This window comes from Paramisgurnus dabryanus, chromosome 3, assembly GCF_030506205.2.
Source record: "Paramisgurnus dabryanus chromosome 3, PD_genome_1.1, whole genome shotgun sequence".
In the NCBI taxonomy this organism is placed as follows: Eukaryota; Metazoa; Chordata; class Actinopteri; order Cypriniformes; family Cobitidae; genus Paramisgurnus; species Paramisgurnus dabryanus.
Window position 1 is genome coordinate 15,263,095 of NC_133339.1, and position 27,912 is coordinate 15,291,006.

The 27,912-nt window shown below is 40.3% G+C and overlaps 1 protein-coding gene across 1 annotated transcript; it reads left to right on the top strand.

Annotated features, from left to right (window-relative positions):
• Positions 1-1,843: 1,843 nt before the first annotated feature.
• prr36b (proline rich 36b) lies at positions 1,844-24,561 on the top strand. The gene is made up of 5 exons (XM_065278402.2): positions 1,844-2,152; positions 13,152-13,792; positions 13,882-13,975; positions 19,133-19,335; positions 19,471-24,561. Exons 2-5 carry the CDS (start codon positions 13,243-13,245, stop codon positions 23,589-23,591), a joined length of 4,968 nt encoding a protein of 1,655 aa, XP_065134474.1. The 5' UTR covers positions 1,844-2,152; positions 13,152-13,242; the 3' UTR covers positions 23,592-24,561.
• The last annotated feature ends 3,351 nt before the right edge of the window (positions 24,562-27,912 follow it).

Below are 27,912 nucleotides of genomic sequence, written 5' to 3' on the forward strand. Positions count from 1 at the left end.
TAAAGAAAGGAAGGTGCGAGACTCCCAGAGAGAGACAGACAGACAGACCTGTGGAATGCAAACAGTGTGTCTTTATAAACACATCTACTAAATGGTTACAAACCACATTCAGATATGAAATCCCTTACAATGCCCGGTTTCACAGACAGGGTTTAGATTAAACCAAGAGATAAACCATGCTCTGTGTTGGGGGTAACGCATTACAAGTAACGTGCATTACGTAATAATATTACTTTTCTGAAGTAACGAGTAAAGTAATGCATTACTTTATAAATGTAAACACATTAATATTTAATTTACTTTTTTTTTTAAAGTAATGCAAGTTACTTTTCAGTTTAATTAATTCAATTTAAAAATAAAATAATGTATTGAATTACACTGAAAATATGAATGTAGAATTACGCACTCTGTGCACCTGAGCGGGAACAGTTTGAGTGAGAAACGGAGATGGCCGGCCAGAGCTTGACATTTTTGCGATCATAAAAATATCTGCAAGGCCTGAAAAAGAGGAAACCTCAGCCAAGTAAGAAAAAGTAACGCAAAAGTAACGTAAGCTTTAATTTCCATGAAAAGTAACTAAGTAACGCAATTAGTAACTGTTTTGGGGAGTAGCTTAATATTGTAATGCATTACTTTTAAAAGTAACTTTCCCCAACACTGAGCATGCTTTTATAAATGTGTCTTAGATATAGACATTATTGGTGGGTACATCTTGAGATTGCATATTTTATAAATTTTAGGGGACGTCAGTGAAAATTGTTCGAACATTTAGTGTGGGACTTTAGGCTTATCATCTGTAAAACTGGGCCAACACAGCAACATCATCAATTACTTCCAAGATTTTAAAGATTAAATCAGTCAAGTAATGCATTAGTCTTGCATTATTGCAATTGCAAGCTAAATAATATGTTATTGTTAACTGGGATATATTATAATAATATCTTTAAAAAGTAACAAGGTTGAGATGATTAAAATGGTTAACAGTTTATTGTGACGGGGTGGAGAAACTACAAGAAGCTTCTCAGAAAGCTAAACACTTTAAATTGTTCCTAAAAGGATGATGATGATGTCTTTTTTAGTTTAAGGAGTAGTTCACTGATTTCCTTAAACAAATAAAACACCCAAACAGGCCTGAAAACACACTGACGTAATGTGAATATAATAACACATGTTTCTTGTGTATGACACACACATACTGTCTCTAAAGTCTCTTGTTGTGTTACTGCAGCAGGAATAAAGTGAGAGCAGGTAAGATAAATAACATTTATATTTTATTCATTTGGCAGACGCTTTACGCAAAGTGACTTAAGGTGCATTCAAGGTACTCAGTTTTATCAATATTTGTGTCTCCTGGGATTGAACCAATGACCTTTGCGCTGCTAACGCAATGCTTTACCATTTGACCTATCAGGAAATATTAACAAGAATGTCCCTCATTCACTGAAGATGCTTCCCACATTACTTTATTCTTAAATATTTTTATTTTTCAATTTGATGTTTTTGTATTTCATCACATTAATGTTCAAGTTTTTTATTTTAAGGTCATGTTTTGGTGCTGTCTTATATCCTGATGTACCATTTGAAAACCCACTGTCTGCCTAAGTGAAAGTGAAAAGAAACGGCGGGAACACTTGCTCGTGGGAGGGGGCACATCGGGCGGGTGTGTGGGTGATGGTTTGGGGTCTATCCGGGCAATAGAAAAGAAACGGGAGAAAGAATAAACGCGGGGTGGCCTGTGCGATGACATCATCTCTTATTTGCATAAATCTCAGTCTAAGCGCTCATTGGTCACAGGCAGGAGAAACCGAAGCCGCTCGCCCTATTCATCCCTTTCAATTTCACCCCCGCGCGCTCCTCCCGCGTGCTCGTCCGGGACCACAGAGCGTCTGCGCGTGCGCGAGCCGATCGCCAAGCGCCGTTTCATTCTGTGCTGCCAGGAGACGCGCATCTCTTTTATCACCGAATCAGCTCGGAAAACTCTGGCTCCGGTTCTCCGTTAGAGCTTCAGTCTAGTGGTTTTATTCGCGGGATCGTTGTGGCTTTTCGTCGCTTTTCGGTGACGACCACGGGCTGTCTGGTTTCGCTTGGGAAAAAAACGGAGGAGACGCGAGTACCGACTGGGCGTAGCTGGAGGAAAAGCGCTTGAGATTCGGTAAGATTCGCCACATTACACACAACCGCAGTTTCATTAAAAGCGTCTGTCATCCGTGTCAAACCACATTACATTAAGGAAGAGTAATTGTCGATCCGGATTAAATGTTTAAAGAAGCGCGTGTCATTATTCAGCTTGATTTACTGCTGAATGAATTAATATGTAAATGTGTTTAATGAGTCCTTGTTCACATCATATTACCGGCGGAATAAATGAGATCATCAGATGAGAATGCCGCTGCAGCGATCAGGTTTCACACCGGTTTGATTTATATGTTGAATCTATCACACCACCCCTTTTAGTTATTTGAGGGATTTTATTCAATTTTAATTGTCGTACATTGTCTTTCAGTGATGCCAATTGTTCCTCCTCTCATTCAGTTTCAATGGTGGCTGTCTGGGCGGTGACGGGTAACTCAGTCGTGCGCTTCTGTGGCCGAATTGAATCCCGGACAGTCGTTTAAAACACACATTAAACACACTGATGGATCGAACAGATAAAATTATAATACGACCTTTCCACGTGGGATGTTTTGTATGGAGTAGATGTTTTTTTTCACAGCAGTGAAACTTTCCACTCGTGTCCTCGGTCGGGTTCTTTTGTTCTGCCTTCACCCGCCCGGTCCACATTATGTATTCACTCGCTCGACTTATAATATATAAAACACACCCGACCTGGTCCAGATATCCTCCATTAGAAGCGTTGCCGTGTAAAAATGTAAACGTGCCGATAGTCTATATTTAAAATATTACAGTGTCGTTTGAATGTCACATTATACAAAATATATGAAATAAATAAGCCTATATTTTGTACATTTGTGCGCTTAAATAAGATTGTAAAGTAAATTTAAAGCTGCACACATCTGCTTTTTTGTATTAGTTGTGATTTCGTAAAATTTGCATCAATGTGAGGGGCGTGAGTGATTGAACATTATGCGGTATATTGAGCCGGTAGACTCGTTTTATGATCGTATATATGATAACCCGCTCATTTTACAATATTCAGATAAATATTCAGCAAAAACGATCGTTTTCCTTATTGTCAAGTTAAGTGTTCTTTCAGTGATGGACGCAGTCATAAAGCTGATGTGCCGGTAAACGGTACCACGGGATTAGATATTGCGATACTGCCTGGCAACATACGCACCTGCTGGTGCACTTTATCTGTCAAACCCTGAAACAAATACAATATCTGAGAGGGATAGTCCACAGTTAACAACCAGCAGCTCGATATTATTCATCGGTCTGCTGTAAAATATCGATGTTTCTTCACGTAAGTAGCGACAGAGGACAATGAATCTGACTGGATTTTATAGAAATGTGCTTTGAGTTTGGAGACAATCCAGGGTAAATCCTTCTCTCAGTTTTCTCACCAGTTATTCTCTTAATACGTTCATATTTTGTTTTTATGGTGATTTAGATCCAGTGAAAATCAACAGGGTGGTTTCTTGGCTATGCTAGAATGAAAAGCAGTCTCACAGCAGGTGCTGATGGTATTTGGTTTGGGTTGTCCTGCTGTTAAATCTTTGTCCTTTCCTTTGTCTCGCTTAATTCCTTTCTCTTCTGTAAGCAAACAATAGGTTTAAGACAGATGCCTCAGCACCCTGCAGTCTCCATCTCACGACTCCAGCACATTCAATTCTTTCTGCTTATGTTTCATGTATAACATTATAACAATAATTAAATTATTGAGTATTGAGACTACACAGACTATTCTTGGTTAAAAATATGAGTCACTGCAAGGTCACGGCAGACATTGGGAACCAATCCACCGAATCATTTTTGTTCATTCGGTGTCGTTGTTCTGTCAAATGGTGATTTTAGATACAATGCTGTAAGTGTCTGACACTGGCCTACAGGGACTGAGCTCATTGAGGGCATGGACACAATTAAAAATGTCTCATGTCCGAATGAAAAGATGAGAGTATGACTTCATCTCAGTCAGCAGTGCTCTGATTAGCCAAAATCGCTGTCAGTCTTTTATTTTCTTTGAGCAAATGACAGGTCGACATCGGAAAGGTCAACCCTCATTTATATTTATCTGAACTGACATAATAGAGTTTGACTGCACTGTTATCTGACCCACAAATGCTTGCCTTCTCACTGCAGTGAGGTCTCAACATGCAGCTGCAGACAACCGATGTGGTTTTCCTGCATCATGTGTCTTTATTCGATAACCCTCGGATATGTTCTGTAGAGATCCCTTCTCCGATAAAGATAGTTCCCTCAGGGCTGAGCAGTTGTCACTGGACAGTTGGTTCTGTTTGGATGAGATATTGTGTTGCAGCTGTGGTCATTTGAAGGGTTCTTATTTTGGGAAGCGTTTTGTGGTTATGGTTCAGCTTTTTGTAAACACGCTGTGCAGATGCAGCATTCCTGCTGTGTTAGTTTGTCAGAAGCAGTATTATATGGGTTGAGGTTAGCTATGATGCTCCGACCCGTCTTGATCCATTACAGTATGTTTTGTTGCAGCAGTCTAAATGAACAATGTCTTTAAGAGTTTACCACAGATGGCATTTGTTGCTGATCGATGTACAGTAATTGACCCGCTGTATTCATAGAGGTTATAGTTCACATATTGAGGGAATCATTTTTCATACACAACCACCATATGGATCATGAAATCAACAGTATAGTTTTGAATAGGCTACTGTGTGGTTTACGATGTGTTCTGAGCGGTCATGAGTAGATTGTTACGTGGTTGTCAAGGTGTTCAGATTGGTTTCGAGTAGGTTGCTATGGGGTTTCCAAAGTGTCCTGAGTGGTTTTTAGTAGGTTGCTACAGGGTTGTTATGGTGTTCAGAGTGGTTTTTAGTAGGTTCAGGTTGCTACGTGGTTGTCATGGTGTTCAGAGTAGCTTTTAGTAGGTTGCTATGGGGTTGTCAAGGTGTTCAGATTGGTTTTCAGTAGGTTGCTATGAGATTGCCAAGTGGTTCAGAGTTGTTTTCAGTAGGTTGCTATGGGGTTGTCAAGATGTCCTGAGTGGTTTTCAGTAGGTTGCTATGGGGTTGTCAAGGTGTCCTGAGTGGTTTTCAGTAGGTTGCTATGGGGTCGTCAAGGTGTCCTTAGTGGTTTTCAGTAGGTTGCTATGGGGTTGTCAAGGTGTTCAGAGTGGTTTTCAGTAGGTTGCTATAGGGTTGTCAAGGTGTTTAGATTGGTTTCAAGTAGGTTGCTATGGGGTTTCCAAAGTGTCCTGAGTGGTTTTTAGTAGGTTGCTACAGGGTTGTTATGGTGTTCAGAGTAGCTTTTAGTAGGTTGCTATGGGGTTGCTGAAGTGTTCTGGGTTGTCCTGAGTAGGTTGCTATTGGGTTGCTAAGGTGTTGTGAGTGGTTTTCAGTAGGTTGCTATGGGGTTGTCAAGGTGTCCTGAGTGGTTTTCAGTAGGTTGCTATGGGGTTGCTGAAGTGTTCTGGGTTGTCCTGAGTAGGTTGCTATTGGGTTGCTAAGGTGTTGTGAGTGGTTTTCAGTAGGTTGCTATGGGGTTGTCAAGGTGTCCTGAGTGGTTTTCAGTAGGTTGCTATGGGGTTGTCAAGGTGTTCAGAGTGGTTTTCAGTAGGTTTTTGAATTGTTTTCAGTAGGTTGCTATGGGGTTATCAAGGAGTTCCAAGTTGTTTTTAGTAGTGGTTTTCAGTGGTTTTTGAATTGTTTTCAGTAGGTTGCTATGGGGTTGTCAAGGAGTTCCAAGTGGTTTTCAGTAGGTTGCTATGGGGTTGCTGAAGTGTTCTGGGTTGTCCTGAGTAGGTTGCTATTGGATTGCTAAGGTGTTTTGAGTGGTTTTCAGTAGGTTGCTATGGGGTTGTCAATGTGTTCAGAGTGGTTTTTAGTAGGTTGCCACAGGGTTGCCGAAGTGTTCTAAGTGGTCTTGAGGAGGTTGCTATGCAGTTGTCAAAGGGTTCTGAGCTGTTTTTAAGAGGTTTCCATAGGGTACTCATCAATCATGAATACAAATTAGATAACTCCAATAATCTCAGATCTGTAAAAGGCAGCATCAGACTGATAACTACTGTCAATGCATGTCCTCATAATTCATATTTCATGAACATGCATGCTGTGAAGTTTTTGTTGAGTCAGAACAGAGTGGATCCAAAAGAGATCAGAGTCCATCTGGAAGGTGCTGAAGCAGAATGTTAATCCACTTATAGTTACAGTCATTTCCTATGGTGTGTGTGTGTCAGCTAAAGGACATGTTCATTGTCTAATGCAGATGTCATTTCTGGCCATGCTGTCACAAACACACACACACACACACATACAAAGGTCTACTATCAAATGTCATTGATCAAACTCCACCAGCTGGTCTTTTATCAGCTCTTATGTAATTTGTCTGGCTGGTGTTTTTGGTGCCCACAGTAGATAACAATAATAGGCAGCTTCTCCGGTTACAAATTAGTTAAAAGGTCCCTCTACCCCAATCCTCCACCTTAATCTCGGTTTATACCCCTGAGGGAATGAGGGGTGTCCACATGCTCCGCTAATGCACTGCTCAACTCACCCATCTGTGTCTCTGCACTTTCTCTATCATATGATCAATACTTCTCCCATCTCGTCTTGTCTCATCTCGTCTCTACTTCTCTCCCTGCCAGGTGTCGTGGCATTGTGGCTGGCACGCATCAGTGTGCGTCTTGTTCTGTGGGTGTCCGTCGTATGTTGATCTCACATGATTAACATCATGCTTTGTCCCAAGTTAATGAGCTCTGCCATGTGTTAATCTCCTTGACAGAGTTGTCTGCTACTGCTTGAGATGATGTATTGTGTTATATGAAACTTGTTGATCACTGTAACCCAGAAGATACATACTTTAATATTATTGTTTTAATATTTAACAAATCTGGTTTAGGGGTGATCTTACATAATGTGGTCTTGTTCTCAGGGTCTGCTAAATAGACCACAACATACTGAAAGAGATCATGTTTTAGTAAACACATGTTAATCTCCTTTACACTATAGGGATTACAATTCATCACCTGGATAATGTCCAGATATCTGCCACACAAGCCGTTGGCACTTCAGCAGGCCCTCACTATTTATTATGGTTTACCCCACACGGGTGCTGTTTTGTTTTTAACATCCCCCTGAGCTAGTAATCTAGGACTGAGCTTTCATATGACCGTGCGTCATCACCTGACTGTCCTCACATCCCCTTTTTCTCGTCTCGCTTGTGTGCCGTACAGAACGTGTACTAGACTGGGATGAGCGTTTTGTTTTTGTGTGTTGTCAGAGCGTCTTCCCGATCTTAAGCCGAGGGTGTTTTGGGAATGCGCTGTAATCCCGGCAATGAAACGGCTTTTGTCAGTTCGGACAGCAACGGTTCTGTCATGTGCGGCGTCCTCTTTTCACTCCTCTGCGAGGGACGATACCCCAACAATCCTTTCTTTGGTGACTTGTTTCATAGTGGAGCGCCTCAGACCGACTTCATCTCAGCGTGTGTGTTCTGTATAATGGACTCAGTCAGAGACTTTCAGAAAGTCATGTGATCAGAAGAGAGGACCAGTATATTTACACAGACGCTATTATGTCATTTTGTTTGTGTTAGGGCCAATAATACATAAATAGACTTATGAAAGAAGTTTAGGGACACTAATAGCCGGGTGAAGGCAATCATTGATCATTTCTTATAGACAGACTTTTCATTGAATTATGTATAGTAGACACTAGACAGATTATAGAAATTTTTCTAAAACAATTGTTACGTGACGCAGCCATTCCACTCAGAGCAAGATGCTGGATGTAGGGATGGGCGGTTTTGGCCTTGGGAACAATAAAATTATGAATTGTAATATATGGTTTATATCCTTGTACTATACTATAGACTACAATGTCTCATCCCATATCTCCCTGGGAAAGATAATGATATATTACCAACATTTGATATACAACCAGCCCTAGCTGGATGACGGTGAACTGTGCTTGTTTTCGTTGCTGTCCAGTTTGACAGCATTGTTAAGATGATTGTCAGTTTGTACATAGTGCAAAGTAAATAAACGCATGACACAAATAACGTACAGTATACCAAAGCATGTTACACCTTGTCTACTGGACACAAGCTGCATATAGCATGGACAGCATTACTGCTTTTAATGTGTCTTTTGTCGTGTCCTAACATTTTCCTTACATGCAGGATTTTAAGCATTTTCAGATATTTCAGTGTGGATGAGTTTAAACCAAACGCATTCAATTGTCTCTGGATTAGTCTAAATGTAGCCCAAGTTCTCATGAACATACACTGCTACATTTACTTGAGTAAACGTCTAGCTTTATACTTCAATTTCTGTCGTTCCTACAGAAACGCAGGACTTGTATATTAAATCAAATCATTTTAAATAACCTAGAGAGAGCATAGCTATCAATTTAAATAGAAATGACAGTCTAAATAAGGTTAATGTTCACCAGTAAACCAATTACTATTTGTATTCGCCCACTCACCGCTGTGGTTTTTAATGGATTTTAGCATGTGGGGGTTACACAGCTTGGTGCTCTTTATTCTGAGGATGTAGAAGATGCTTGATAAGTTTGATTGCAGTTTTCTACTCAAACTCCTTGACCTTTAACACTTCAGAGCATGTTTCTCACTCGCCCCGCACCACCACCCCATCTCCGCCCTGCAGAGGGGTCTTGGTGCCCCTGTTCGCTGGTGTCTGAATAGATCTAGTGTTCTCTTGTTTAAGACTTCTGCAGCCTCCGGAGGGCACAAGTGAAAAGGGGGAGTAGTCGGGGTTTAGATAATACAGCGTCTTTAGTCTCAGCTCAGTAGTCAAAGCTGAACGCCAGCAACTATTGGCCAGACAAACTTGATATGTGTAATGCTAAACTGACAAATGACTTTGACCCAAGGCCAAGTGAGAGCCAACAACTTCATAGCCAATGCATGCAAACAGACCAAGAGAAGCCACACAATTTCTGCAGCATCTCTATGGGATGCAAATCTTGTCTTCCTCCATTTACAGCTCTTTTAAGGGGGACACTGATTGTCTATGTGCCTGATTATCCTGTTGCTAGCTGTTTGTTTTCTTGTTTGTCATGCACTAAATGTTGTTTTGGCTCAAGGTTGCTGAAGCTAAGATGTGATTAGGTTGTAAGCGCTTGTTGTTTTTCAGTAGTTGGGTGACTGTGAGAAGTTGCATGCATGCGTGTATACACAGGGCTGTGTTGTGCTTGACCTCAAATAAAGAGGCCAAAGTGCATTTCACACTTACAATGCACTGCTGACCTGATTAACATGGGAAGGATTTGCAATTCTGCGTCAGGGACATTTAAATGACCTGCCAAAATAAATGTGATTGTGTATGTGCCGTTTGTTTGTGGGTCTTCGGGGGATAATCGCTTCTCACCGGGCCGCTGTTAAGAGCCGAGTCATCCCTTCAGGAGCATTAAGAGCTTCTGCTTCAGGATTGGTTAAAGTAACTGGATGATGTGTTTAAGCACCAGGAGCCATGGGAGGACTGCTTAACTATGTTTGTTGGGTTTTTTTAAATTATGTTTGGGTAAATATTGGACAGAACCAGTCGTTGGGTTACAAATAAACACTGCTGGGTTATTTCAAGCAACGTCCTAAGTTGTGTCAACCCATGGTTGGATAAGAACAAATTAGCATAGAGTTATAACCCTAATGGTTGGTTCAGTACAATATTTGCCCAACCATGGGTTAACAATACCCAACATTTAAGTCATAGGCTGCATTTAGTTTGCGTGTTTGAAGTGACTCAATTCAAATTTTTTCCTTCATGTGGCACAGATCGGATATGACCTACAAACGTGTAAGCAGGAAAAAGCGCATAGATTCAGATATTCTCTGATCTGTTTCAGGCTTCGTTCGTTTCTGGAAATAAATCGTATATGATTTGGACATATGCATTCGCATCTGCAATGTAAGTGGACAGATAGACATTTCCATTTTCCAAGGGTTTTTCAAGGGTTCTGGATTGAGGGGATACAGCTACAGCTTATATCCCATGAAATATTGGGTTTAGGGTTAGGTTTGGGGTAGGATTAATATAAAAACAGCACTCATCCGGCTGTATCCCTTATAGCCACAACATCGTAAGACATGTCATGCATCATTGAAAATCTGACGCTGGCCACCACCTGCGATCACATGACTTTTCTAAGCAACCCAATGGAGGGCGACGACGTTGTCCATTGCATATCCTGACATTTTACCTCCTTTGTGGTTTATGCTGTTCCGGGTCAGTTGTTTTGCCAAGTGTTTCTGTTTAGTGTAAATGCAGATATCAGATATGAGCCGCTTTTAAGATGATGTAAGTGGGTCATTCAAAAAATCGCATACAGGCAACAAATCGGAATTGGGCATCAAGATTTGCAGTGTAAATCCAGCCATAGAGGTCATTTGATGAACGTCATGATGGGTCACTGTTGTTTACACACGGAAGCAGAAGTGTTTATATCTCAGCAGGATGATTACAGTCGTAAGGTCAGATGATGGTGAAAGTTTTACCCCTTTAGCTCTGCAGCACCTGATATTCTCTCAGGCTGATGTTCATCTAACATCACCAAGACAATCAATAGCAAAAGAAGAAAACAGAAGAAAGTCTCAAGGGAGTAGAGTAGAAACAACAAATCTTGTATTTATCAGCATTATTAAAATAGAGAGGGCTGATCTACAGGTTTAGCCCTTGAGGTGATGTAGCATGTGCTCCAGTTTATGTAAACTTTATCAAAAGCTTCTTCATTATTAACCTATTCTTCATTTGTTTGTTTCTGCATTTATTTTTTTACTTTTATGTAACATTACAATGACACATTATGTTGTTGGTATGTGTTTCTGTGTGCATAAATGCCCAAGACTCTCAGGAGTAAACATAGCACTGCTCATTTGCCATTTGCATATTTTTTATCAATTCCCATTATTAGCTGGGTTTCCATCACCCAAATTGTATGCGCATTTAGAATTATTGCATAAAATACGAGTGATGGAAACGCCAAGTTTTGAATAAAAATCCCTTAATTCGCAAAAAAGTTTTTACTCTCACTTGAGGTGGTTTTTGACTTATGCAAATAATGGGAAATGGAAATTCTGGAATAAATTCTGACACAGCAAACATTAAACCCACATGACTGACCGCCTAGCTGTTTCCGCTGTCGTTGTCTTTCCCATATATGGGGCTCGACTTCATCGCAATGCCCTTGCTGTTAGTGCCTGCCAGTGTTGGGGAAAGTTACTTTTAAAAGTAATGCATTACAATATTAAGATACATACAAAGAAAGTAACTAATTGCGTTACTTAGTTACTTTTAATGGAGAGTAATGCTTATGTTACTTTTTAGGTACTTTTGCGTTACTTTTTCTTGATCTCTTTCAGGCCTTGCAGGTGTTTTTTATGACTGAAAAGTTTTGCATTCAGAAATTGCATATTTCATCACAAAAATGTTGAACTCTGGCCTGCCATTTCAGTTTCTGAGTTAAACTGTTCCCAGACAGGCGTGTATGCGTAGAGCGCATAATGTGAATACGTTTGTGACATTTTTTTTTAATCAACCTAATTAAACTAAAAAAGTAAATCGCATTACTTTTTAAAATAAGTAACTAAAATATTAATGTGTACATTTCAAAAATTAATGCGTTACTTTACTTGTTACTTCAGAAAAGTTATATTATTACTTGTAATGCGTTACCCCCAACACTGGTGCCTGCATCAATAATGCTTCACTTCTTCTTTTGTGCACAGCATTCAGTTTGGCAATTACAAGCTGCACTGCTAGTAAATGTATAACTTGCCCAATCGTAACTAAATGCAGTCCGCACTCCATTTTCTAAGCGTGCCTTGTTTTATTTACTGTTGATTTCTAGGTTACCAGTACCTCCGTACAACTTGATGGACGCCCCTATTTAGCATTGTTTTTTTTTTCGTGCAAATTTTGAAAAGATTTGCTTTACGTTTTGATTGAAAGCCAGCTATTGACTGAATGACAGCATGAGAACAGGTGACGGTTAGAAGTGCTGTGTGCTATGGCCAGCATCTCTATTGCTAATACTCCTTGTACTGTTTACTGTATAAACAAACCTTTGATCCTATGTTGTGACAGTCATTCAGCAGTGTTTGTGTTGTGGATATAAAGGATAATTTGTGGATTTTAGAGGAGAGGTGTGCAGTTACATTTTTAAGGGATTGGATTTCCATTTTTTAAGTCTTGACTGGCGATTTATGTTGAAGGAAGGGCCTGTGTCATATCTAAAGTCCAGACTTAAGAGTCCACTCTTTAGACTTAAGGCCAACAAACAACCATTCAAAAGACTCTTCATCCTCCTCCCCCTCATGCTTTCTCCGTCCCCCTCCCCCAGTTTATCCTCATTGAAGATGCTCAGCTGTCTGGACCATCTGTGTGAGAACTAACTGAGTAATGGACAGAACGATTGGGGAGGGGGAGAAGGGGATGGAGGGATGAATGTAGGCCTTAGAAAGAAACAGGATGACCCTGAAGATAATGATGATGAAGAAGAATTGTCCAGTGACACCGAGGTTCTCTCTACAGTAGACATTGGATGGAGAAGACTTAAGGTTGTGTTTCTTAATTTGTTTGTTGACTCGCGTCATTATTTTCCCATGCTCTCTTGAGCCATTTCCTCTCGTTGGCCTCTATTACCGGATGAACTTTGCTGTGGAGCCACTGTGGATCAGTCATGCAAACAACATCTGCTTGTGGGTTAAGCATCTGGCACTGCTGATTTGCGAGTAGTTAGTAATTAGAAAAGGATTTTTAAAGAAAATATGTTTTTAGAGATATCTTGCCAAGTGTGAAACATCACTTTGATCTTCTAATAGAGATGCCAGCAACATCTTTTGTGGCTTTCATTCATGTTAGCTACAGTTCAAACTATCCAAAACTTGACAATATCTGTGTTCTTTCTTAAACCCAATAAGCATATCTGATTCATCTATCTAAGACAGTCTGCCAATGATAGGGAGGAACAGACTTCTCTCTTGCTCAGACTTGTTCATTGTGCGTCTCAGATCAGACTAAAACTATTTTGCTTCTCTGTTTTCAGATCATTTGCTGTAGCTGTCTGATAGTGGACTGAGTCTTTGGTTCCCGATTCCACTATTGCTACGACGGGCCAGCTGTGGAGATAAGACAAAATGAAACCGGATGGTGTTGATATGGCAACTGTAGAGCCAATGGAAGCACTAAACGCAGGTCCTGAGATCGAGGTGGCGCCGGCGGGCGATGGTCACGACCAGGCCTCACCAGCCACGCAAACAGAAGGCCAACCACAGCCAACAGAGGCCACAAACAACAAGACTGGAAAAGAGAAGCCTTCAGAGGCCAAAACTAAAACAAAAGCTCCTGCCAAAACAAAGACATCCGCCGCTGGTACCAAGCCATCTACAGCCAGCTCTCGTCCCACCACCGGGCAAAGCCGTTTAACGAATGGGACGCAGAAGCCACAAGCTAATGGTGTCACCAAAAAGACCACCACAGTTGGGGTTGAGAAGAAGACCTCCTTATCTTCTACTGCTCCTAAAAAAACGGTTGGGTCTACTGCTGCAACTAACACTAAAACCCAGACGAAGGTGGCTGAGAAGAAACCTGCCAGCGCTTCAACTAATGGACTGAAGACAACACAGCCCATTAAAAAAGCACCTGCTGCATCAGCTGATGGTCTGAAACCCAAACAAAAAACTACAGGTTTGTCACTTACAGCTTATATTTATTTAGTAGAGTATTTCTGGTCGTTTGTCATGGTGTTAAACAATTTCCATCATCTATTATTTTAGTTCCAGCACCAAGACCCGCCTCAGCATCCACCACCAAGCCCAGCGTTACTGGCTCTCCCAAACCTGATAAGCCTCCTGTCTCCAAGGCAACCAGGTAGGTGTCTGATTGGTGCAGATGTCATTGCACATTCCTATTTTAAATCTAAACAGGAAAGAGTTTCTTTGGCATTGTCCTTAACCTTGGAGAACCCACTGGGTCAAATTTGGCAGCTGTTAATTGCTGCTTCCCAAAATCTTCTTGGGTTCTCCAGGGTTAAAATATCAGTTTGATAAAATTAAACGAGCATAAATCTCCCAAAGGGAGATCATTTATGGTTACAGCATCTCTACAAGTAGGCCACACTGCAGTTGGCAAGTTTTGTCCGTGCTAAGTGCCGGCCCTCAGCAGTTTTTCCGCGCTGAGTGCAAAGAGTTGAAAAATTTTCAACTTTAAGTGAAACGCTCAGCTCGTCAGTGTCACTACTCACTCGGCCGTCCAATCACAGTGGTGGAGACGCGGGACAAATATCTGAACAAATAAATACACACCTACCCCTAAATGAATTTGGACCTTCATTTGATAGACCAGCCCCACACATACGCAACCCAGGTAACGATGTTGGTTAGTAGACACGCCCTTTACTGCCGATTGGCTACAAGTGTATTTTGGTAGTTGGCCCGACTTCCTTTTCCAAAGTGTTTTTCAAAAATCAAGCAATTTAATTATTACCATATTTTATGTGACCACAGTCTGTTTTTAGGCTCATTGTCATTATTTCATACATTATACTTGTACCTTTAAAAAAAGTAACATGTACATCTAAACAGCACTACTGCCTGCTAAATCATCGTCTAGTGTGTTTATCTAGTACATAAACACAACACACGGCATCTTTAAAGGGTTGTGTCCAGAAGTCTTGGCAACACCGCTATTGTAAGATGAATCATATGATTGATGTATAACAGCAGTGCAGACATGCAGGAGCTGTACAGTAAACAAAATATGAATCACTTTAAGTGATGATGTCATAGTGCAGCCCTAATGGATGAGATCTATTTCCTGACGATGATGTCATACTGATGCAGCATTAAAGGGCTTATGTAGCAGTCTCTGCTAAACCATCTGAATCATTTCTCATAAATGAATTTCTTTCAGTTTCTGTGTCTCTTTGTCTGTTGTTCATTAAAGTGTGGTAGCGCTTCATCCAGCAGAGAGATTTATTACAGCCATTGCACCAAATCTCTAACCTCTGCTTTGTCACCCTTGTCTGTATAATACAAGATGAAGTTTTATTATCTGATGAAGTTTGATTTTTAATTTTTGACAAGAACTAGTTAATATTTAACATATCAAAATTATATTTTCACATAATGTGCTTTTTTATGTATTTTTTAACATATTTTTATGTTACTTTTACTTAAAAAAATAAGGTAAACAAGAAAAATAATTAAATAGTAGGTTGAATTGACTTGTAAAACCAAGTTGTTTTAACTTCATGCTACATTTTTTAACAGTGCGCTGCAAAAAAATGATTTTCAAGAAAACAAATTATTAATATTTTTGTCTTGTGTTCAACGAAAATATCTAAAAATTCTTAAATGAAGATGCTTTTTCTTGATGAGCAAAATGACCCAAGAAAATAGTTTTTAGACCAAAAATAACAAATGTAAGTGATTTTGTGCATAAAACAAGCTAAAAAAATCTGCCAATGGGGTAAGCAAATTTTTCTTGCATTTTTCTTGAATTTAGTGTTTAAAAAAAATGTTCAAGATTTACCCCATTGGCAGATTTTTTTAGCTTGTTTTATGCACAAAATCACTTAAATTAGATATTTTTGGTCTAAAAACTAGACTTATTTTCTTGGGTCATTTTGCTCATCAAGAAAAAGCATCTTCATTTAAGAATTTTTAGATATTTTTACTGAAAACAAGACAAAAATACTAAGAATTTGTTTTCTTGAAAATCATTTTTTGCAGCGCACTGTTAAAAAATGCAGCATGAAGTTAAAACAACTTGGTTTTACAAGTCAATTCAACCTACTATTTAATTATTTTTTTTGTTTACCTTATTTTTTTAAGTTAAAGTAACATAAAAATATGTAAAAAAAAATCATAAACTCATCCTACATGATGTAAAGCACATTCTGTGAAAATATAATTTTGATATGTTAAATATTAACTAGTCGTTTGGCTTATCAAGAAAAAAGTATCTTTATTTAAGAATTTTTGGATATTTTTACTGAAAACAAGACAAAAATACTAAGAATTTCTTTTCTTGAAAATAATTTTTTGCAGTGTATAGGTCTTTGGTCAAACCAATCCTTTAAAGCTTTGACAAGTAAAACAGAAACCATAATAAACAGGAGTACCGGTAGTTTTAAAACCCATCTTTAAAACCCAAAATTTTTCAGTGAAAAGGCACTGTATTAACGATAGTTGATCCAAAAATTTTAATTCTGTTATAATTTTTTAATTCTCATGTTGTTGTAAACCCGTATTACACCAAAGAAGATATTTTAATAAATAATGGAAACACACAGTTGACGGTACCCATTGAATTCCATCATATTTATGGAAGTAAACTTGACATTGATGAGCTCAACATTTCACCCAAAGTTAAAACATTTTAAACTCTTTGCATTCAGCACTGAATGTTAAAAAACGATGAACACACTTTTTAAAAATGCTGGTCGCAGCGAAAATGCTTCGGTGGACACGGCCTAAATTATGGGCAAACTATCTGCCATAAGTCATCATGACATAATGAATACCATTTCACGGTCCAAGCCTCAAAACCCATTTATGAACAGTATTTATTCATATCACACATTTTTACTTTTTTTTTATTATCAATGTACACTACAATCTCCAAGACCACAGCATCCCCCTTTAAAATGTATAAAAGATCAATTATAATCTGACCATCTGGGATTTTGGTATGGTGATAAGGTTTAGGATTGCGATGTTTTGGTAGTTTAACTGCACACTGTGACTGTATGTTAGTATACATATATTCGTCAGGTACGTCATCAAAATTCATGCCGGTCTATACAACAGTTGTTCTCAGGACATGGTGAAGGGTTCATGTGCTGTTCACTTAGTATTTGTGTTGAGGAGGAATCATTGATTCGACACATTTAATGCATCCGCAGGCTATGAAATTACTGCAGATGTGCACATTAAAATATTTTCTAATGGCATAAAAATCTTGAATCAAATCTTGGACGAATTATTGGCTCGTATTCGTACTTCTCATGACGTGCACACACAGGTTAGCACCAGCAGATAGACTCAAATTTAGCTTCACCAATGTATTAGGATTCATCCTGAAGCCCTTTTTTTGAGTTTAAAGAGGTGCTTCAGGCCAGAAAGCCTCATTAAAACCTCATCAGCTGTAGTCTATGACTCAGGAGGAGGTTTTCTTCCTCATTTTTGTGCTGTGGCTTCAGGGGAAGTTCTGCCATTTAATGTTACAGCAAATTTAGCTGTGTTTATCATCCAGTCACGCTTCAGGCCTCCTCATCGCTCACAAAACATCCAATCATTTGTTTTATATAAATACTGTAACTCACATTTAGCTCACACATATTGAATCCGTGATTTAAGTCACTTATCCTCACAAGAGCAACATAATAACTGATTGAGATGAAATCTGCTGCATTAATGGTGTCTGTAGTTAAGATCACTGAATATGTTCACAAATAATCCATTAAATATAAATAATGTGTAATGATCGTGATATACAACTGACAGTGTTTCAGCAGACAAGTCATTCTTTATTCTCTCTCTATCTCTATTGTATTGACAACAAATTCTACACAATGACTTGGGTGCTTTTCTCACGTAATACTGATATGTAATTCCCGTCATTTTTCCTGGTATTGGGTAGACACTGATGTTAGGGTCCTTGTTAGGGTCTTATGTTCGCTTGCAGGCCTGTTTGATTTGTCAATAAAATACTTTTATATTAATAGAGAACAACACAGTCAGGTTAGCTTTTGTGTAACACAATGCTGTATTAACAAATGTGTAATGTTTCATTAGTCACCTAAAATTATTTGTAAAGGTTTTCTCTTTAAGGTCTTTGATCTAAAAGGTTCACCGCTGGAGCTCTCAGTCTCTGTTTCTATTGCTCACTTTCTCACCTGACGCTCTGTATTTAGGGCAGACCAGTTTTGTATCATCTCATGCCCAACCCTTGTAAAGTTTGTCTAAAGGAAAGATACGTGTGTGTTTTTCTAGTGAGATCCATGCTCTGCACTCCAATGGGATTTGTATGGTTATTTTTACTCCTCGCAATGAAAGATTAACATGGTACTCGCTTTGTCTTTTATGCTAATGCTGCCATCCAACTACATGTACTTTACTTATAGCAAGAGAGAGGCATAAAGTGAGGAGTAAAAAGATCGTCAGGATGTAGGTTAGTTTGTCTGGCCTCTCCACCCCTCAGGGTTTTTGTTATGATGACTAATCATTAGTTCAATACCTAACTGCTAGGGGTGGGACGATAAATCGTATGATTCTGCTTGCTATGCTTCTCAATGAATTATGGTGAAAAGCTGGTACAATCAAAAGCCAGATGGCGCTCTCATGCAGAAACTCAATATGCGCCGCAGAACAAGTAACATTTACACATGCAGCTTGCTTCAGGAAATACCTATAAGTATATTTATATCCCTGTTCTTCAAACATTTTCAGCTATTTTCATGATAATAAAGAATATTTATAATGTTTGATGAGTGTTGCTTTATCAAATGCATGTTATAAACTTTCTACTGATCAAAGAGCCATAATACATAAAAGGGCAAACATCGCCTTTGCGATTCAGAATCGATTTTTAGATTTCAGGTATTATTTGTATGAATTGTCCTAGCCCTACTAACTGCTCTAGATGGGACTTGTTACCTTTAACCTGCAGAGTTGAGTAAACTAAAATAGGGTGACCATACGTGCCATTCTTCCCAGACGTGTCCTGGCCAGGATTTCTGTTTTGTCTTCTGGAAGTCATAGAGGATTATTATTATTATTACAGAAAAGCAACCATTACATTTTAAGGTAAGAATGAAACTACGATTGTATGTCTTATGTTTTTAACTGAATGGCGTATGCGGTCAACAAATACGACTTCTGGAAGACACACCGAAATCCTGGCCAGGATGCGTCCGGGAAGAATGGCATGTATGGTCACACTAACTAAAAGCAAACCATCATGTCCAAATGACTCACCTGTTGGTCTTCCTTTCTAATGATTTCTCTTTTTTAATGCTATCAGGCCTGTTGGAACTACACCCGCTGCTCGATCTTCTGCTGCCACTCCGAAACCAGCGACTCCAAGCAAGACTACATCTGCATCCAAGTCAACTACAACTACACCCAAGACAGCACCCACCACAGCTAAACCTTCTCCTGCTAAAACCACAGCCCCTCTTGCTGCTCGCACTCCAACTCCTAAAACTACTACAGCTGTCAAGAAAGGTGAAGGTGCATTTTCAGTGAAATACAGTACAGTGCAAGACAGTCTTAGGCCTTAACACCCAGATTCAAATCAATTTGATGATGTGATATAGAGTTTGATTAGTTTATATTTATCTTGTTTTTCGTTCTCTTTAGATGTCAGCAAGCAGCCGCCAACTTCTGTGGCCAAGAAGCCGGCTGCCTCTCCGCTCACCCGGCCAACGGCAACAAAAACCACCAAACCTGACACCTCAAAATCAGCCACCCCTGCCAAACCAGAATCTGCATCCAAGAAACTCACCACCTCAAGCAAGGCAGCGGATGTCAAAACCTCCAATAAACTTAAGGATAGTAAGGCAGCACCTTCAAAGGAAGTCAGTGCAAGCCCTAAGACTTTAAACAAGTCCAGCACTAAGACAAGCAGCCCAAAGAAGGCGGTTGGCAGCAGCACTCCAATGCCAGTGAAGCGCGGCCCTAAAAACACCCAGCCAGCAGACTCTGCAGCTACAGAGAGTGTGAAGGAGGACATCGTACCAATTTTGGCTGGAGTTGCAGCCCCTGTTGCTGCTGCTGCTGCTGTTGTCTCCATGGCAACCTCAGAGGAAGCGCCTGAAATATCAGCCACACCTTTTGCTTCTGCTGCCTTTGAGAAAGCACCTGAAGACTCTTTTACACAAACTATTCCTGCTGTCTGTGAGGTTAAATCAGAAGAAACTGTTACAGATGTCACTGCTTCTGCCTTTGAGAAAGAACCTGAAGACAAAGAAATATCTAGTATTCCCCTTACCTCTGATGAGGCACCTGAAGACACAGTCAAACCTGTCATACCACCTGCTTCTCAAGAGTTACCTGAAGACACAGTCACACCTGTCATTCATCCTTCATCTGAAGAAACACTTAAAGATACAGATATACCTGTCCTTCATTCTGATGAGACAACTGAGGACACACCTTTCATTTCTTCTGCATATGAAGAACCAATTGAAGAAACAGTTAAGCCTGTGCTTCATCCGGCTTATGATGAGACTCCAGAACAAACAGATACACTTGTCCTTCATCCTACTTCTGATGAGACACCTGAGGACAAAGCCACACCTTTCATTTCTTCTGCATATAAAGAACCACTTGAAGAAACAGCTAAACCTGACCTTCATCTTGCTTATGATGAGACTCCAGAACAAACAGATACACTTGTCGTTCATCCTACTTCTGATGAGACACCTGAGGACAAAGCCACACCTTTCATTTCTTCTGCATATGAAGAACCACTTGAAGAAACATCTAAACCTGACCTTCATCCTCCTTATGATGAGACTCCTGAACAAACAGATACACCTGTCCATCATCCTGCTCATGAAGAGCCTCTTCAAGAAACAGTTAAACCTGTCCTTAATCGTGAATATGATGAGACTCTTAAACAAACAGATACAACTGTCCTTCATACTGCCTATGATGAGACAAAAGAGGAAACAGCCACACCTTTCATTTCTTCTGCATATGTAGAACCACTTGAAGAAACAGATACACCTGTCCATCACCCTGCTTATGATGACACTCTTGAACAAACAGATACACCTGTCCATCATTCTGCTTATGATGAGACTCCTGAACAAACAGATGCACCTGTCCATCATTCTGCATACGATGAGACTCTTGAAGAAATTGTTAAACCTGTCCTTTATCCTGCTTATGATAAGACATCTGAGGACACAGCCACACCTTTCATTTCTTCTGCATATGAAGAACCACTGGAAGAAACAGATACACTTGCCCATCATCCTGTTTCTGGTGAGACTCTTGAAGAATTAGTCACATCTGTACTTCATCCTGCTTATGATGAGACACCCGAGGACACAGCCACACCTTTCATTCCTTCTGCATATGAAGAACCACTTGAAGACACAGTCACCCCTGTCTGTTCTGCTGCTTATGATGATGCACCTGAAGAGACAGTCACACATATCCTTCCTCCTGCTTCTGAGTTGGCTCTTGAAGACACATTTACAACAGTCCATAATTCTGCTTCTGATGATGCACCTGAAGATAGAGTTACCCCTGTCATTTCTCCGGCCTCTGAGGAGGTGGAACTTGTCCATTCCCATGATGTCCCCCAAAGCCTGGACATTTCTAAAGATGACAGTGCCATGTCCCAGCTAGCTGCTGAAGTGGACCTGGTTAGTCTGGAGGAGCCAGTGTCTGCTGTGTCTCCCCTAGGCACCACAGTACTGTCCCCACCATCCTCTCCTACTGGCCCAACATCTGTGCCAGCTGAGTTCCAAAGTTCCGCTCCCTTTTTGGAAATGCAGGGTGCAGCTGCAACCTGGGATCAGAGCATTTACCCCAGCACCATGAGCCCAGACACCCAGGAGCAAGATGAGGATAGAGAGCAGGATGAAATACAGATGTCCTCTTTTACAGCAGAAAAAATCGTAGAGGGCTTTGATCTCCTGAGCTGCACTGAGGCAGATCACTTTAAAGGTGTGGCTCCTGTATCACCCTGTCAGGAGAAAGAGGTGGCAGTGGAGAAAGCTGAGGAAGAGATTAATGAAGACATTGATGAGGAGGAAGAGGAGGAGGATGAGGATAAGGACATTGACATGGAGCAAGCGTTGCCCCAATCAAAGATTGACAGTGATTCTAAAAAGGGTGTGGCAGATTTTGGCAGATCAGACTGGGGTATGATGCAGTCAGATGACAGAGATAGCAGTTACAAATTTGACAGAGAAGTAACATCTCCCTTCAGTGCTGAAAACATTTGCAGTACCAAGGGGATGGGTGACGTCTTAATGAAGGAGGCAGACACAGACCAGCCATTTCAGGGGCCTCCTGAAATTGAATATTTCTGTGATGAAGATGATGATGAGGAAGAGGATGATGATGATAAGGAGGAAGAGTATGAAAAGGAAGAGGAAGTCACTGAGCATCATAAACAGAATGAGTTAAAGGATAAGGAAGATGTGGAGATGGTCTGCAGCAGCATGGCTAAAAGTGGAATTTGTGGAAATTATGGAGCTAATGATGACGATGATGATGAAGAAGATGATGGTGATAATTACACAGAGGAAGCTCATCTAAGTCTCGACAACATGGGTCACACTGTGCAAGCATCATCTATGAAAATGACAGAAGGCTGGAGCCATTCCAATCCATTCTCTGAGCCTTGGGTTCAGTCTGCTACTATCCTTTCTGAGTCAAGCCTGATGGACACAAGATCTGAAGAACCATACCTGTCTGATAAATTTTCAGCTGATCCAGAAACACCTCCTAAATCCCCAGCTGAGGCCTTTTTGGGTATGAGTCCACCATTGATCAAAGACCCAGAACCTCAGTGTGACGTCCAAGAAGAGAAAGAGAGCGTACTTGCAGTGGAGTCTGGTATCTTGGCACCACCTGCCATTGGAATGTCCCAGTCCAGCACTCTCAGTGGGACAGCTCTGGTTGCCCACAGCAGCAGTGAGACCAGCACACCCGAGGAGCTTCGAGATTACGACAGCAGTTCAGGAGTAGAGTCCAGATCAGACAAGCAACAGACGCCAGTTCCTGCAATTCAGACAGACATGGAGCAAGACCTTGGTATCCACCTGGAGCGTGGCGATGGGGAGGAGGAGGAAGCAGAAACACTCCCTGCCGACGAGGTGCTGGGTGATGCTGCGACAGCACCGGCCTCCGTTCCGTCTTCACATTCGAGTTCCGGTGATGAGGCCAGTGATACAGAGGGTGAGATCCAGATCAATGAACCTGGAATTGCAGTTGACGAAAGCACTGCCGTCGCCCACAACTTCGCTTCCCTAGAGGAAGATGAGGAGGTTCCAGATCAGACAGGAGAGGAAGATGGCGGTACGCCTCAGTCTGCAAACTCTGTGGCATCTTACGGTTTCGACTGCTCCGCGTCCAACTCCAATGCCCACTCCACGGCTGAGAGCTGTGGGAAAAGCCCGGGTATCTTTAGTTTGGAAAATGAAGAACAGCTTCCTGAAGAGGCCAAGGATCCCTCTTTCATCAAAGAGCTCACCTTGCCAGCGGCTTCTGCCTACAGCGACGACTTGTTAGGTGGTCCGGTGGATTTGCTGCCTATCAGAGAGCCCACAGAGAGCGATGCAGGCTTTGACGAGCACTACTTATTGTACAGCAAGACAGAACCGACCGCAGCGGAGGAGTTAGATCCTGAGTCCCCCATGCAGCTCTCACCCCAACATGGGGATGATTCAGATGGCCAGCCACCCTACTTCTCTGCTATATGTGATAAAACTGATAATTTTCTGGCAGGTAACGTATAAAGTTCCTCCTTTGGAATGCACCTTGTCTACCCTGCACCCCACTGTTCTTCATTTCTTTCAAATGTGGGGTTAGCTAGTAAAGAAATGAATAGTAATAAGGAATGGAAAGGCGAAAAGAAATGGGGGAGGGATTATAGCTTTGTCTGAGCTGCTCTATGTTCTTCTATTACCATGATCATGGTTATGATTGTACGGCTTAAAGTTCTGTATGTACAGTAGGCTTTTCTCATTTTCTATTAGAATGTACTTTTTAAATAACACTGCGTTTCATGGCACCCCTGAACCTGAAATGTTAAATAAGTCCTTTGTTGAAAGGAAAAAAGAAAGAAAATCAAAAAAGAAAAACATGAAATGGACTCAACCTACCTTTGTTATTTATCCTACTGTTTTTACCGATCAAGTGTCAATTTTTTATACTTTGTTTTTATTTCTTTTTTTATTTTAATTTGGTGTTAAAATCCTTGTCTTACCCTAATGTTTGTACACACATCAGTTTTCCTGCACTGTAACACTAGCTTGTACCACTGTTCAGCACTAACGGTTTTAGCATTAAATACAGATTAGATATTCACTTACATAGGGAGGTGAATGAGTGTTAGCTGGCTTGTCATATTTCATTTTTTTTGTTTTGGGCTACTTTTCTTAACCGCTGCACATTTTTGTGAAGGATAACATAGATTCCCATCGGCACGTAACTTGAGTGTTTTAAAGTACTGAGCTTAGATTTTTTCAGTATTTGGACATTTGTACTTTGGAACAGACTAATTATTGAAAAAATAATGCTTGCAAAGAGTCACTGTATTGTGAGCATTGGGACATTCAACATGAATTGGAACTGCATGTGCAATTAATTAAGCAATTGTTATAATCTTGTTCTAATCTAAACACGTATGATCCAGGGTATTTGGACAGAAATCATTTACAATAACTAAAAGGTTTTTCAAAACTGCATTAAACATTATTGCAAGGCTGTCTGTTCCTGTTCTTTATTGGTTATTTTGTGTGTTATGATGGTCTGATGTTATTTAAGTGCTGAATTGGTGTTCATGATGTTTGATTCCCTCAAATAGCATGCGTGATTCCCTAAACTTAACACAGAACAGAGACCCTTCTCTGAACGCCCAACACTTGAAGTTTAGTTTAGACATTTTCACTGCATGACATCTCAAGTAATCGTTCATGGATTTCTAGTAGTACACTACACTAATGCACCAGTACACTCTGTCTTTACAAATCCTGTCTGAATGCATGTCAGATTCTTTACTAGTGTTTCAGGGACTCATCTGAATGAAGGTACAAGTGTTTCCTCTGCCTCACCCCCCTGTCATTTCACATCAAAATTATCTCATGAAGTGCTGACTGTAGGTCAGTGTATAATATTATGTGTGGTTGGATGTGTCTGATGAGATTTTTGTGATATATGTTTGATATTTTATTAAGCACTCTGAAGTCTTTACTAAAAAGAGAATGTTTTTAAAGGATTACTCTATTTTTATTAAACAAATCCAGATAATTTACTCACGCCCCTGTCATGCAAGATGTTTTGTTTTTCTTTGTTCAGTTAAGAAGAAATTAAGTTTTTTTGGGGGGGGGAAACATTCCAGGATTTTTCTCCATATAGTGGACTTCAGTGGACCTCAACAGTTTACAGTTTCAATGCAGCTTCAAAGACTCTAAATGATCTGAGGCATAAGGGTCTTATCTAGCAAAAAGAACCTCATTTTCCCATTCTCATCTCCATATGACATGCCAGTGGGACCTTAAGTATTACATAATCACGCAGAAAGGTCATGCGTTACACATGTAAAACGCACACTTATGGACCATTTTAAACCATAAACTGACACAAACACATTATTTAATATCATTCCACATACAATATTTGAACACTCCTCTTTCTCCACACTTGTAAACACTGGAGTGGTAGTTTTGCATACATTACACTGCAAAAAATGACTTTCCTACTTAGTATTTTTTATTGTTTTAGGTATGAATATCAAAAATGACCTAAGAAATTTTTTTAGACAAAAAAATACCGATTTTTAAGTGTATTTGTGCTCAAAAATAAGCAAATCTGCCAATGGGGTAAGAAAAAAAATCTTGCATTTTTCTACGTGTTTAAAGTACAAGGTAAACTTATTTCAAGAAAATTGTCTTAACCCATCAGTAATTTAAAATTTATAAAAAATAGCTTGTTTTAGGCACACATTTTACCGAGCCCGGTGACAGTAAAAACATCTAAAGTTTAGTATTTATGTGCTCACGCGAAACCTTCATGTGAAACTATTGCGTGTGCATGCGAAACTTAATTTAAAAAAAAAATTCTGCACATGATGGTTTCATTTTTTTACTCCAAGAAGTTTACTTGAATAGTTTCACGTGCGCATGCGAAACTAAACTTTATTTAATTTTTTCCCCATGTCCCCTTACAGGCTCTGTACAAATTCACTTAAATCTTATATTTTTTTGTCTAAAAACTAGATTTATTTTCTTGGGTCAAAATGCATCTTGATTTCAGAATTTTCAGATATTTGTACTGAAACAAGACAAAAATACTAAGTAAGAAAGTTATTTTTTGCAGTGCATGTGTGACCTTTCTATGTGATTATGTAATGCGTAAGGTCGAACTGGCATGTCACACAGCTAGTGCAAGACAAGTTGTGGTTTAAAAGTACATATTTTTTATTTTATTTGGTGGAAATGATGATTGTTTCACTAGATAAGACCCTCATTCCTCAGTTGGGATCGTTTAGCCTTGAAGCTGCATTGAAACTGTAAACTGTTGAGGTCCACTAAAGTCCACTACATGGAGAAAAATCCTCAAATGTTTACCTTTAAAAATTTCATTTCTTCTCGACTGAGCAGAGAACGACATAAACATCTTGATGACATGGGGGTGAGTAAATCAGGATTTGTTTATGAAATGGGAGTAATCCTTTAAGATTTTTGTATAATCGTATGTTTTAGTGTGTAAGTACACTGTTAGAAGAGAAGCTACAACATCTGTCACTAGAACGGTACCCTTTAAAATGGTCATATTAAGTACCATATACTGTAGGTACAGATATAAGGGAACATTTTGAAAAAGTACCGCCCCGGTTACAGGTTTTGTTCCTTTATTTCTCAGAGTAGGAAATATCAAGATCTATATCATTAAATATATGAACAATAAGCGATACAACAGATGACATGAAGTGACTGTGAGGGCCTAAATCTATCAGAACTCTATCTTCAAGATGCCTAAACAACCTGAGGATCAACTTGTGGTGATAGCAAATATTGATTGACATACAAATATTACACACTAAATCCAAAGAAAAAAACTAAATTCAACCCTACCCTAACACTAATTTTGACGTTTAGCAGCCTCTTTTCAACAATCAGTCCATTTTCAAAACAAAAACACATCAGAAAAGTAAAGTTTTGCAATAACTTATAAGATGAGGGACGGATGTGTGGGAAAACCGTTTTGTCTAATTGATTTTTGTTTTGGTCTCGTCTGCATGTTCTTCTTCCTGTCTTTGCTGTTCCATTTCCTGTTTGGTCTCCCCTTCTCTGTAACCCCTGCCTCTGACAGTAACACATATCGCAAGTGCTCTTGACTGTCCACAGGGAAAACCTGGAGCGACCTGGAGACTGATGAGCATCAGTTCTCACTGAGCCAGCACGAGAATGATAACCAGTCAACACTAATCCAAGACGTATCTGATGATAACTACCTCGCCCCGCTGCCAAACACTAACAGGCAATCACAGCCTCTCGAATTTCCCACCACTGCGCTGGTGCAGAACGTGCAGCTGCGGCGGTTAGAACGACACCAGTTGCAGCTGCGCCACATTCATCAGCGTCAAGAGCAGGAGCGACTGCAACGTCTTCGTCTGGATGAGGAACGCCAGCGGCAGGAGCAGCAGAGAGCGCTAGAGAGGCAGCGGCGAGAGCTGCTGCAGTTGCAGCTGCAACAGCAGCAGCAGGAACACCGGCTGCGCAGGCAAATCCTGCAGCGGCAGCTTGAGGTACAGCAGCAATACAGACAAACGAAAACGCAGCCGCCCTCTTCTCTGCTTCTGTCGCCCTCATCCGGCCTCTGCACCATCTACGAGGCCATGGAGACCAGCGAGGAAGAGGAGGAAGAGAACAAGGAGAACGGATCTAGAGGAAACAATGAATTTCCTTACAAGACCGGCCGTTCCGTCCCAACAGACCTTCCTCTAAGAGTCGCTAATGGAAACCTTCGACGCCCGCCTGCGCAGGAGCTGGACTGGAACACAAAACTGGACGTGGTCCAGCAGCTGATCAACCAGGCCCTGCTACTGGCAGGTGA

Bases quoted from the DNA above. Each gene is read 5' to 3' on its own strand.
- prr36b (XM_065278402.2), top strand. From the start codon at position 13,243: ATGAAACCGGATGGTGTTGATATGGCAACTGTAGAGCCAATGGAAGCA. The intron at 13,793-13,881 runs GTTTGTCACTTA...CTATTATTTTAG, and splicing joins ACCCAAACAAAAAACTACAG to TTCCAGCACCAAGACCCGCC. The intron at 13,976-19,132 runs GTAGGTGTCTGA...TAATGCTATCAG, and splicing joins CCTGTCTCCAAGGCAACCAG to GCCTGTTGGAACTACACCCG.